The 12,530-nt window shown below is 36.7% G+C and overlaps 1 protein-coding gene across 1 annotated transcript; it reads left to right on the top strand.

The window, feature by feature from the left end:
• The first annotated feature begins 3,282 nt into the window (after window positions 1-3,282).
• On the top strand, window positions 3,283-11,879 carry LOC134047627 (cytochrome P450 2J2-like). The gene is made up of 9 exons (XM_062498912.1): window positions 3,283-4,203; window positions 5,208-5,370; window positions 5,893-6,042; window positions 7,352-7,512; window positions 8,317-8,490; window positions 8,727-8,868; window positions 9,542-9,729; window positions 9,842-9,983; window positions 11,701-11,879. The coding sequence occupies exons 1-9, from the start codon at window positions 4,033-4,035 to the stop codon at window positions 11,877-11,879; spliced, it is 1,470 nt and encodes a 489-aa protein (XP_062354896.1). The 5' UTR covers window positions 3,283-4,032.
• The last annotated feature ends 651 nt before the right edge of the window (window positions 11,880-12,530 follow it).

Below are 12,530 nucleotides of genomic sequence, written 5' to 3'. Positions count from 1 at the left end.
CAAACAGCCCAAACAACAACAAAAACAACAAGAAAACAAGAAGAGGAATGTTTGCAACAGTCGTTTTTCTTCCTAATAGCTAGAGCTCTTGCTTTTTCTAGTTCTGCTCTCACTGCTTGCCAGTGATGCCAAAAACTTGGTAAATGTCTATAAGATTAGATGTACCAACTGGTTTTATTTTGAGATGACTGGGATGTCTATGTATTACTAGCAGGAAGAGAAAATGATGGATGATATAATTCATTGTAAAGCAGTCTGATAGAATTTAAATTAATTCCAATGTGTGTGAATTGCAGGATTTAAGTGCATGAATTAAGGACTAAAATACAAATAAAGTAATTGTAAGATCAAGCAGGTAGAGGCAGGTGTTTACAGAGTAGTTTTCTGCAAGCAAGTTGTTTTGGGGAAGATCAGTTTTCCTGGTTCCAATACCTTCATTAGATGTGAATGGATCCTCTCCATGCAAGCCTTACTCATTATTATCTGACACGTAATGTCAACAAGAGCTCCTTGGCAGAGATGGAAGATGTTTAGTCTCTTTTCTAATGAAGGTTTTAGAGCAGAGGAGTGGGAAGAAAAGACAGAGAAAGAACAGAACAGAAACAGTCATACCTGCCATCTACAACTAGACTTTCATTTGTCAACTTTCAAGCTCTTTCAAAAAGTGAACTTCAGGGTTGATTGGGCCCACAGAGATAAAACAAGTTCATGAGAGTCACAGACAAGCTGTGAACAAATCTAGGAAAAGAATCTGAAGTTTCAGGTCCCATTCCAGTACTTTGTCTATGCAACTTAAAAAGCTCATCAATCATCATGTCGGAACAAAACAGATGACAGCAGGAGGCAAAAGACTATGTACTTTATTTATAATGCATGCCAACAAAGTTCTCTTTTCCTGAACTGAACAGAAACACAGAATGGGACTCTCTTTTGCTCACTTTTCCCAGTCTTGTGGTCACTCCAGCTGTACTGTAAGCAACATTTTCCCTCTCTCAGTTCTTGCCTGGTCGTAGACTGTGTAACTCTCTTCTCTCAGAGAACTTCTGATGCTTCCAACCAGTTAACAGTTCCTGTTAAGAAGCTCTTGAAAGATCAGGGAGTGCAGGGGAGGAAGGGATGGCTAAGCTGAGGAATCCAAATTAATATCTCCACTGGGGGGGAGGGGGAAAGAACCACAGCAAAAAACCAAGCCCTCAAACAAATCCCAAAATCTGCTTAGCAATGTCTGTGCTGTTTAGCTTCAGGCCAGGCCAGGCAGCAAGAACACCAGGCAACATTTTCTAATATATGCTGAGCCTACCCCTGCAAGAGACACAAAATGAGCAGATGACACATGCTCTGGGGCAGGTGTGCCAGGAACCCTTTCTACCCCCAATATGCACATTCATCAATTGCTTCACGTCTTCCTAAAGATGTTCTTATTTGCTTCCCACTCCTATGGCCTGAAACCTTTGTTACAAAAGCAGGTTTCCTCATCTGCTCAAAACAAACTTAATACTTGTCATCCTAAGTGGAGATGCAGCTCTTGAAATAGTATTTGTGTCAGAGGACATTGAGTAAGATTTATGTTAACAGTTACTGCTCACATGTACTAAAAATACTAAAATACACTGTATTGAAACAGCTTCCTTGCTTTTTCTCTCCTTGTGAGCTTCAGCCCAAGCTTTTGTGAAATAACTGCCTCACTGTATTTGTTTGCCCACAGCTCTCACCTAGCAGCAGGAAAACACATTGCCCATAGTGTTCAAAAGGTCAGACTCATACTAATGCTCTTGGTGGATCTAGACTTACTCAGCTGGACCCAGATTTCTCTCACATTAAGCTCTTTTCTTTCTTTTTGTTTTCTTTTCTTAAGTTGCATCATAATCACTGTTACTAATAGGCAACTTCATGGCTTAACTCATCTTAATTCTGATAATTTTAAGTGTATAAATCATACCCTCACTGATGTGCATGAGAACATCAAGAGCTTTCAGGGGTCTTTAACTGTTGCAAAACTTGCAATCTTCACAAGTGATTCTGTGTACAAATAAGAAATAGAAAAGCACTCACTTCCTTTTAACTAGACAGCACCAGCTGGATGAAAAAGGGAGAAATAAAACAAAGAAATGAAGTTCTGATGCACACAAGAAGCAAGTGAAGTTAGATAGTTTCATCAGGTAACTCATGTTAAAGTCTCAAATAGCATAAAAATCTGAAAAATGTGTGGATAAATAACTGCTCAATAGCATAACTCAATAGCTCTGGAATTTTTGGTATACATATGGAACTGTCAGAATTGGCTAACTAAACCACAAAAGTTATTGAATTTCAAATTGCTTCCCTCAGTTTTTTGTCAACTTAACTCTTCAACTGTAAGATTCATAGAGCCATGCTGCTGGAAATTATGTTTATCAAATATTTGTTTCCATTTCTCTGCCCAAAAAACCTAAACAAACAGCTAACAGAGGCACACAGGCACAGTCCTTGGCCTCTGATGGCTGCTCCACTTCCACACTTCGTGCAAAAGTATCTGCATATGCAGCACAATAAAGCAGAAGTGTTGCATGGAACTGCACTGAGAAGTCAAGTGATGGATGCTCAGCAAAGTAAGGCAAGAAAATGCTGCAATGTCACTGCTGCCCTGTGAAACTGCCCCTGTGTTTCCTGTTGGAATCTGAAGTTATTACAATCCACTGCAGAAAAAAAATTAATTGTCATCCACACATTTTTCAAGATTGAATCATGCAAGATTGCATTTACCACATTTTCATTCATGAACCCCCACACATTAAAAAATGAGCTCATTAGAAAACTAACTGAAATGAGTCTCCACACCTCTAAGTCTCAGTTTCTTGAAGCTTAATTCAGTTCTTAAAAAGCCCATGGATAACATTAAACCTTTATATCTTAGGATTATAATATACATTGATTCCAATCAATAACATTGATTTTGCAGAAATTTTTGAGCTGAAAAGTGCAGACTGAAAAGCACAGCAAGCCTTCCCAGAGAAATTATGATAAAATTTTGAAACAGGCAAGCTGTACAATTGTATGCATTTCCTTAATCTCCTATTTAGACTGGAAGATAGCATTAACTAGGTTCTTGAACAAAGTGTTGAAAGATACTGTGCAATATATCAGTAAACATGAAAAGTAAGTCTCGAGTTAAAGTTTACTACACATTGATAAAAACCTTTCTGGTAAATTTATGAGATCCACAAATCAGTAAGTATTAAAAGCTTTGCCTCTTTCTTCCATTTACTAATTCTTTTCCACATATCAAATATAACCTGTGCATGGTTTCATCTCCAAAATTTGCACCAGAAGATTTTAAAACTTAGCATAAAATTTAAATTTTTTAAAAAGAAAAGTTAGAAAACATCATATAATCTGATAGGAAAATAATCTCTCACTGGCATTCACATAGTATCATAACCTAGGATAAGATAAAAAATGATGAAGATACTCTTCAAAATAAGAAAAAAAAAAGGTAACTTAAAGACAATAATTTAGTTTTATGCTGCATTAATTCAATCTTTTACACTTAAAATATTATGTAGATGTTTCTTCTTCCATAAAGAAATCACACAATAATTGTAGTATTTCAGAATGACAATAACTAATGCATTTCAATGTTTAACTACGTGAAACTGCCTGGGGTGTTACCATTATGCAATACTCTTGAAAACATCAGATAACTATTCAATAATTGGCACTTTGACCCACTATCAAGACTAAGGAAATTAAATTCTAAGTGAAAAAAGACAGATCACAATTACAGATTATAAAAAATGAGTGGGTGTGGCTTGGCTAACCACAAAGGATCACATAGTTTGGTTTTCTAAGGACCTTAGCTTGGGAAAACTGTAGATGTCAGAGAGAGACTGCTACAGGAGGCATATCCTTAGAAAGAGTTTGGATTCAGTAGAAGAAACACATCTCCACAAATCCAAATTTTCAGAAGAAGTCATACACAAATAAAAAGAAAAAATTAAAAAAAGACAAGACCAAGATAGCCAAAATCCAGTGAGAAGTTAAAATTTTGATAAAATGTTGGTGATTACTGAGATATTTATAGCTCTAGTAGTGTGTCTCCTGATTTTGCAGTTCCTCAAGCTGCAATGGATGCGAACCCAGCTTCCTCCAGGACCAGTTCCCCTCCCCATCATTGGAAATTTGTGGCTGCTGGACTTCAAACTTCGCCGAGAAACGCTCAGTAAGGTATTTATTTATCTCTGTGGTTGAAAATCACTCTGAATCTATTTTAACTTAAATTGTGCATTGCATAGGAACAGCCTAAAATGCTATTTCTTTTAAACCTCAAGCATGATTACCAGCTAGTTTCAAAGCCTCCAAGGACCCTGCACTACTAAAAATAATTCTGAGTAATAAACACTACCATTGCTATAGTCTTTGCTGTTTTCTCTTAGTTACATTCTCACAAATACTGCCATAGAATGGTACTTCATTAGCAGCTTCATTCTGTTTTTGTGTTGCTATCCAGCCCTGTAAGCCACCTCTTGCAGGCTTCTCCTTTCCTGACACCAATGCCAACTGGAACATCTCCATTAGAAGACCAAGCATGTACCCTAAACAGACATCTTTTCCTCACTTTTATAGCAAAAAGATTCCTTGTCTGCTGTAAACAGGTTACTACTAAAACAAAGCAGGAAAATCTGATTGCTGTGATGTGATTAACAATCAAACCAATCAAAACTATTTTTAAAATTGAGGAAGTTACTTCCTGCCGTTACAAGGAAAAATATAAGTATGATGTGAGGTATGACAACAGAAAAAAATAAAAATCCTGTGGAAGCCATACAAAATAAAGCAAGAACATTTATTTGCTTATTTTGCAAGTTAGAGACAATAAAATACCATAATTTTGGCTCATTAATAAAATAAAGATAAAAGCTCTGGGATTTTCCTGCAATAATTTGTTCTTTGATTCAGAGCTGACAAAGTAACCTGCTGGTTCTCTTTCTGTGAAATTTTCAGGAGTGTTCTTCTGAGAGATGTCCTTAATTGTTCTTTATGGAATAGATGTTATCTTCTATTCCCAAGCACATTAATAACAAAGATAAATTTTTATGAAACCTGCAATTCTGTTGGATGCCAGTAAACAGGTTTAGTAACAGATACAGAAAGCTCTAAAATACATTGATATTTGAGTGCATGCTTTCCCCTGATTTATAGTTACAAATGTCCTGTTATCAACTCTTCAGTTAACCAACATCTATGGAAACATCTACACACTGTGGATGGGACAGACACCTCTGGTTGTGCTGAATGGATACAAAGCAGTAAAAGATGGCATTGTCACCCACTCAGAAGAAGTTTCTGGAAGACCTCTCACCCCTTTCTACAGAGACATGATGGGAGAGAAAGGTACAGTGTGTTACACAAGGTGGAGATAGAACAAGGCGTAAAAAAGGAAGATGTTTTCCTGTGCACACACATGAGCTGCTGCTGTACCAGGGCATAACTGGGCTTTCATTGCAAAAATGTTTCATGCCGAGCTAAGCATGTTAAGGAAAAAACAAACATTTCTTGTCTTATAATGCACATCACTCAGTCTTTTTCCTAGCCAACAGATCCAAAGGAATAGTTGCCTGGAGAACATGCCCTTCAATTTCATAATTTCTGAACCAGGAGACTGCTCATGTAGTCTATAGGCAAATCTATAGGCAAAGCTGTTCAGTCCTCACCAAAACCCACTCAGTTCCCAAGGACACATTTATGAGCAGCTGGGGGTCACAAAATCCTCAGAGACCAAAACTCAGCTTCTAAAATCTAAAAATCAGTGCATCTTGTTAGCAAAATAAAACCTAATCTAAATCAAAATTTCCCTCCTACAGTGAAAGGACTTCCCTTCCCAGCAATGATCTAAATGTTTCTGTGTTTTTTCAGGTATTTTCCTGACAAATGGCCACACCTGGAAGCAGCAGAGACGCTTTGGCATGACAGTTATAAGAAGTCTGGCACTTGGTAAGAACAATTTGGAGCATCAAATTCAAACAGAGGCCTGTCATCTTGTGGATATCTTCGCAAATACAAAAGGTAAAGTCACTAGAAAAACAGCATTTAGAGCTTTTCCTGAAATATTAGGGCTGCTAAATATTTCAGAGTACATTTTTACAAGTAATACAGATACTGTCAATATTAGTAGAACTTTCACTGGCTTCTCAACTGCATTTTTGCAAAAAATGTTTGGTCTGCACAGTAGACAATATAAAATTGTTGGGTTTTTTTTTAATAAGGAAAGTTTTTAAAATGTTTATTATCAACACAGATGGTAATGATTCTTACACTCAAGTATAGAAAAACCCTCCTTAAAATACACATGTGATGTGCTGGAAGTCATTCTAGGACAGCAGGCTTTTAGGATTTGGCAGAGAAAGAACCCCAACACAAGGAATGTATCATTCAGTTATCCAAAAAAAATTATTTTCAAGGTTTGGATGAAATAGAAACCAATAGAGTTTTTGCAAGCTGCCAAAATAAAGCAATTAAATATAAATATTCTGGGCAGCCAAATCCCTCACCCACATCATGTTCCCTGTGAAAACACAGAGAGGTTGCCTGAGGTCTCTCTCCAACTATCCTTGGACCAGGCCCATCTCTTTTCTGAGTGCAAGATTCACACATCTTTAAAATGTAGGCGATGAAAAAAAATCATCTACCTCGAGTCCCTGTACAGCCCAAAGCTTTAGCTACCATGCAATCTCTTCTCAAGTTTAAACTCAATAAATTTATTTACACTTTCCAAGAACAACCAAGAGCATTGGACTGAAGTCAGGGATGCATTTTCCATAGGAGTATACTTCAAAGGTTGTCCTTGCCATTGAAACATGTACTTAATTTATTTTTTTCTGGATTTAATGCTTTTCAATGGGAGATGTATTCCACTCTATTATATGAGCTTTGCCTTTTCCGTCTGTGGAAAAAGAAAATACATCTATGGTTGGATTGTTAAAATGATACTAAAAATAAAAGAGATAAGTAATTTCAACAGAACTAAGAAATTAAAACTCTAATTATTTTTTTTTTCTGGTTTGTTTTGGGTTTTTTTTTTTTCCCCACACAACTCAGACCACAAGTCAAAGAAGGGAAAGGAGACTGTCTTCTCAAAATTGATCATCACTGCATTTTACAAGAGCAAAAAGCAGATTGAAAATTAAGATTCTATGCACTTAAAATTCATTCAGTTAATATATTTTAAACCATGCTTTACTTATGTGAAATTTTGCTACAAGCAATCTGATCCTTTGGGTTTTCTTACCATTAAAAAAAAAAAAAAGAAAAGTCTTCCTCATTTTTCTTAATGTAGTCTATTCAGAAGTTCTCACAACACCTCCCATATTCACAGGCAAACCTTTTGACCCCCACACTTCCATCGTCCGTGCAATTGCAAATATCATTTGTGCTGTTGTTTTCGGTCACTGCTTCTCCAGTGAGGATGAATCTTTCAGTAAACTCATCAAAGCTATTTATTTTGTGATCTACTTTCAAGGTACTATCTGGGGCAGGGTAAGAACCTAATTTTCTCGTTCTTGTTCCTGAAGGTGCATTTACACTTGACAAGTCAAAAGAAATTAAAAAATCAATACATACCTTGTATATGTAATTACTGGCTTCTAATCCTTCTTTATGCCTGCAAATCACATCCTAAAATTAAAATTCTAGATCGTTACTGCTTTTCACAGATTTCCAATGAGCAATCGTTTGCAGAATACTGTGTATTTAAGATTCTTAGTTCTTAAAATGAAAACAACTTCTAAAATGTAGTTTTCATTTAGACTTGCAAATCCAGAAATGCAGTTAAAAAGAACCAAGTCTTCAAATTGATGCTCCTTTGAAAAGATACCTTGCTTCAATTCATAATTCATATTATCATTAAGATCTGAGTTATTCTGAGCTTCCTATAAGATACAAGTTACAACTTCATTGCATCAAGAATATTTTTTAAGTTCTTGAAACCCTAGCTATTGCTTAACTTGTGCAGATTTTGGCACACTGGCATTCTAAAAGGCTATCAGTTTCTTCATAAAGGTATGCCTAATAAAAATTACAGTAAAAAATTCAAGGTTGAGAAAATCTGTTTGTGAGTCAGATTCAGCACTCAGTTACTCATTCATTTTCAGAACCCCTATTACATTATTAGGTATTGATCCAAATAGTAAAATATGATCATGTTCCCAGTACTTAATCTCTCTTACTTGTGTCTATTGCCTCTCATCCCAATTTGGCTGCCCATGTGTTACAGTGACTTCACAATTATCAGGAAATCAGAAGAGGGATCTGACATTCCTTGCTTTCTGTTTAACACCACAGCTGTACGATGCTTTCCCATGGCTCATGCACCATCTGCCAGGGCCTCATCAGGAGGTGTTTGCATACAATGACTTCATGCACAGATTAGTCATGAAAGAGGTCCAGGCTCATGAGAGATACAACACAGGTGATCCACAGGATCTCATTGACTTCTACCTGGCTCAAATAACAAAAGTAAGTTTCTGTTTATCACATTTTCTCCCTTCCTTGGCTTAAATGCCTACTACAAACACTTGCTGTTCCAATAATTGCCAAAGGATTTTTACATGCACACTCTATTTATAAAGCACTGAGGATGTTTGATTTGGTGGGCTGCTCACTGTTATCATCAAACAATGACAGTTTCTATGTGACTGGTGAAATATCTGAAATTATCTACTTCACAGTATTCTTGTGAATATACCCTACAGACCAAGGACGACCCTACTTCTACATTCAATAAAGAAAATATGGTTCAGACTGTGGTTGACCTTTTGCTTGGAGGGACAGAAACAACAAGCACCACACTTCTCTGGGCACTGCTCTACATGGTACAATACCCAGAAATACAAGGTAAAACCACTATCAGAGAGAACTGCATTCAACATTACAATGAACATCATTAGTCTAAGTATTAGCTCAAACACTTGCAAGGCATCAAAAAAACCCCATCAGCTGTGCACATGAATGGTGGTTCATCAGCATTTGAAATCCAGAAAATGGAAAACCAATAAATGAAACAAACAGGTGCTTCCCCATGTGGTTCACCAGCAACAGTAGCAAAAATTAGTAGTAGCCACAGTTCTACCACACTAGAAGGGTTTGGCAAGATACAGTAACAAATTAAAGGCATTTCATATGCAAGCTAGTCTCCTCCTAACCTTCGAAGTAGAAAAGTTTTTAAAAGATACCCAACCTGATACATATTTATAAACAATGGGAAATATAACCGTAATTTCAAATTTTAATCCGTTTTTTGGAACACAGAATTGCACTACCCTCATCACCAAGTAGAATATGTCTTAAATAAGACATCATCCTGTGCTTTACAGAAATGAACTTCCTTGATCAACTGAAACCTACACAACAGTCAAACAATATGCCAGTGCATTTGACAGCAACATAATTTCTTTTATTTCTCTGGTACAGGACATTCTCATACAAAAATCTGCTGAGGAAAGAAGGAGGGGAAGGTGGGGGGGGGGGGTGGGGAGTGGAAAATTAAAGTATTTCCATTTGTCTGCAGACAAAGTTCAAAGAGAGATAGAGGCTGCTCTGGAACCCTCCCATGTCATCAGCTATGAAGACCGTAAGAAGCTGCCCTACACAAACGCTGTGATTCATGAGGCTTTGCGCTACAGCAACGTCACCTCTGTTGGGGTCCCTCGACAGTGCCTGAAGAGCACAACTCTGCTGGGTTTCCACATTAAAAAGGTACAGAAGACACCACCATTTCTTACATCTTTGAGCTGTTAATATTTAGCATTTATGTGACATAGAGAGAAGGAAAATCTATGGAAAATAAGATCTCTGCTGCTTCTTGCAGGGCACGCTTGTGTTGCCAAATCTGCACTCTGTGGTGTATGACACTGAGCACTGGGCAACCCCTTGGAAGTTTAACCCAGATCATTTCCTAGATTTGGATGGCAACTTTGTGAACAAAGAGGCATTCTTACCTTTCTCAGCAGGTAACACTTTTACCTTGAATATTCCTGTTCACTGTGTTTGGCAGCAAAGATTAAAAATATTATTTCTAAGTTCTAAAATTTAAAAAACATACATTTATAAAAAAGTATTTGACAAAGATTTAAAGTCAGGTTTTCTGTTGTAAGAGTCACAAATATTGTTGGGTATTTTACATTTTTCATATATTCAAATGGAGGATGAGTATGGCTGGGAGAGACACAATGCGCTTTGCTTGGCATATGAAGGGTTCCTACCATAAGGATATCTGAGCTTCTTAACTCCTAATGTGTTAAACCTGTTAAATCAAGGAGATTTCCCCTAAATCAGGAAACGGATTTATTTTCACCTTATAAACAAGAAGACCAACGAGAAAAGGAATTTGATTTTTCAAAACATTGGGAGAAAATCTGTAAAGAAGTAGGAAACCAAACCTCAGTCTCCCAAATCCTATGTTAATAGTCTAGCACCAGATTTTCTTGTATCTGTAGAAAACTAGCAAAATCCAGCAGATTTTGTAAATTTTCAGCAGAATATTATTAGGCAACTAAAAAAATTCCAACTTTTTAAAAGCATATAACAACTTAACTAACTTACAATGCAAAATGTAAGGATTCAAAGATATGGAGGAGGAAAAACTGGGGGCGGGGGGGGGGGGGGGGGAAGAAGAACGAAAAGCAGTATCAAACAACTCTGGTGAGTTTCTCTAGTTTACCAGTTTCTCTAAAAATGTGATTATGGAAAAAAGCAGCACAAAATAGGGAAGTGGTATAATTACTAAAAAATTCATAATAAAACCACTGGAAAACAGCTGAGGTATTTTTGGTGTTAATGTGACATTATACTACTATAAACTTTGTATAGAGAAAAAGCAAACAGCATACTAAATAACACATAGATTAAATGCAGTAAATCCAGATTTTTTTACAATTGCCTAAATTGTCTGTAAATACTAAAATCATCTTTTCAAAACAGGTATTTATCATCTTACCTCCACTCACCAAATGGCCATGAATCAAAACAACTAATTTGGGCTCCCATTCCAGCTGTGACATAGGACTATTTCTTTAACTTGCTCTGGTTGTTTTCTGTTTACGTAATCCTAGTACTTATATATTCGAAACATCAAACTTTGGGGTCTTTTTTAGTTTGGAATATATAGATATCCTGAAATATCCTGCGTAAACAATATGCCAAAATAAGTCACTAAGTCTTTATATCACTACACATTTCACTCCCTTAGCTCACACACCTGTTCCTGACCCAAGGACCCAATACACCCTTCTGAATTTCTGTTAAGGAAATCCTAATCATATCCTTCTCATTGGCTTCAGAACTGAATCCCACACTGCTCCAACCCTCCTTTCTCAACAACCAAAATAAGACTCTGAAGTATACTAATCTTTTTACAGTCTGATTTAGCTAAGAATCAATTCATGGCTCTCACAGAACAAGAATCAACAATGGAAAGGCAGGATTGCTTACATGCTCCAGGGGTGGTAAAAAACTACACAAACCAAACCAAAACACCAAATCAAACACCTGACAGAGGTGCACAGTTTCTCAGTTAAATGTTTCCCCTCCCTCCTCATAAAGCATTTTCTGTCCTTACAGAAGGGAATAGGAAAAAATTATCTTGCATTAACAAAATTTATGGAACTCAGTAGAATTTTGTGCAGAATTTAACTTTACTCAACCAACTCTTTTGGTTTTCTTCTGCAGGGCACCGTGTATGTTTGGGGGAACAGATGGCACGAGTTGAACTGTTCATCTTCTTTACCAACCTCCTTCGGGCATTTACATTCCAGCTCCCTGAGGGAGTAAAGGAAATCAATCTGGAGTACATTTTGGGTGCAATACTGCAGCCACATCCATACAAACTTTGTGCTATTCCACGCTAGCCTGCAACACATTGCAATGCTGAGAGACTTCAACCTGCTAGTAATTGCCTTTAAAAACATACTTCTCTATCTCAATTCTATTCAGATGGAGGTAACTAAACACAGCAAATTAACAGTGGTTTTATTTGGGAGGTCTGACCTTATCTACTGAACTTTCTGAAATTAAAATAAGTCTACTTGCCACACTCACATAATTGAGTCTTAGGCATACACAAATATACAATATTTCTAAAAAATGTTTTTTCACACTTACAGTAGCAGTGAATTAGCTGTAGGATGTTAGAGAAGTAGCCTGTATCAAGTAGTTTCCTGTTTATGTACTCTGTCAGGTATCACACTCTTAAAATAGGACAACTGTACAGTTAGGATGCTTGAATAAAATTTTCTTCAGTAAGCTGTTACTCTTCTGAGTTCACAGATCTTTTCTTAGATAATCTTGCTGGAGCTAACAGAGTATACACACACTTAGTCTTGATGCCTTTGCCTTTCACTCTCCCACAAAGTATTATATAGCATAGCACAAACTGCACACACAAAAATTATTGTAGTATGAGGCTTCTTATAACCCCTGCCCATTTAGAAATCCTTAGATTCTTTTTTCTTTTTTTTTTTACTTCCTCAGTATCCAATTTATATTTCATCACAACTTGG

This window comes from Cinclus cinclus, chromosome 10 (genome assembly GCF_963662255.1).
Source record: "Cinclus cinclus chromosome 10, bCinCin1.1, whole genome shotgun sequence".
In the NCBI taxonomy this organism is placed as follows: domain Eukaryota; kingdom Metazoa; phylum Chordata; class Aves; order Passeriformes; family Cinclidae; genus Cinclus; species Cinclus cinclus.
The sequence above is the reverse complement of the archived record's forward strand: the minus strand, read 5'-3'. Positions and strand labels throughout refer to the sequence as shown.

Coding starts and splice junctions, on each gene's coding strand:
- LOC134047627 (XM_062498912.1), top strand. CDS start 4,033: ATGTTGGTGATTACTGAGATATTTATAGCTCTAGTAGTGTGTCTCCTG. Junction 7,513..8,316: donor AAGGTACTATCTGGGGCAGG/GTAAGAACCTAA, acceptor TTAACACCACAG/CTGTACGATGCTTTCCCATG. Junction 9,730..9,841: donor TGGGTTTCCACATTAAAAAG/GTACAGAAGACA, acceptor TGCTTCTTGCAG/GGCACGCTTGTGTTGCCAAA.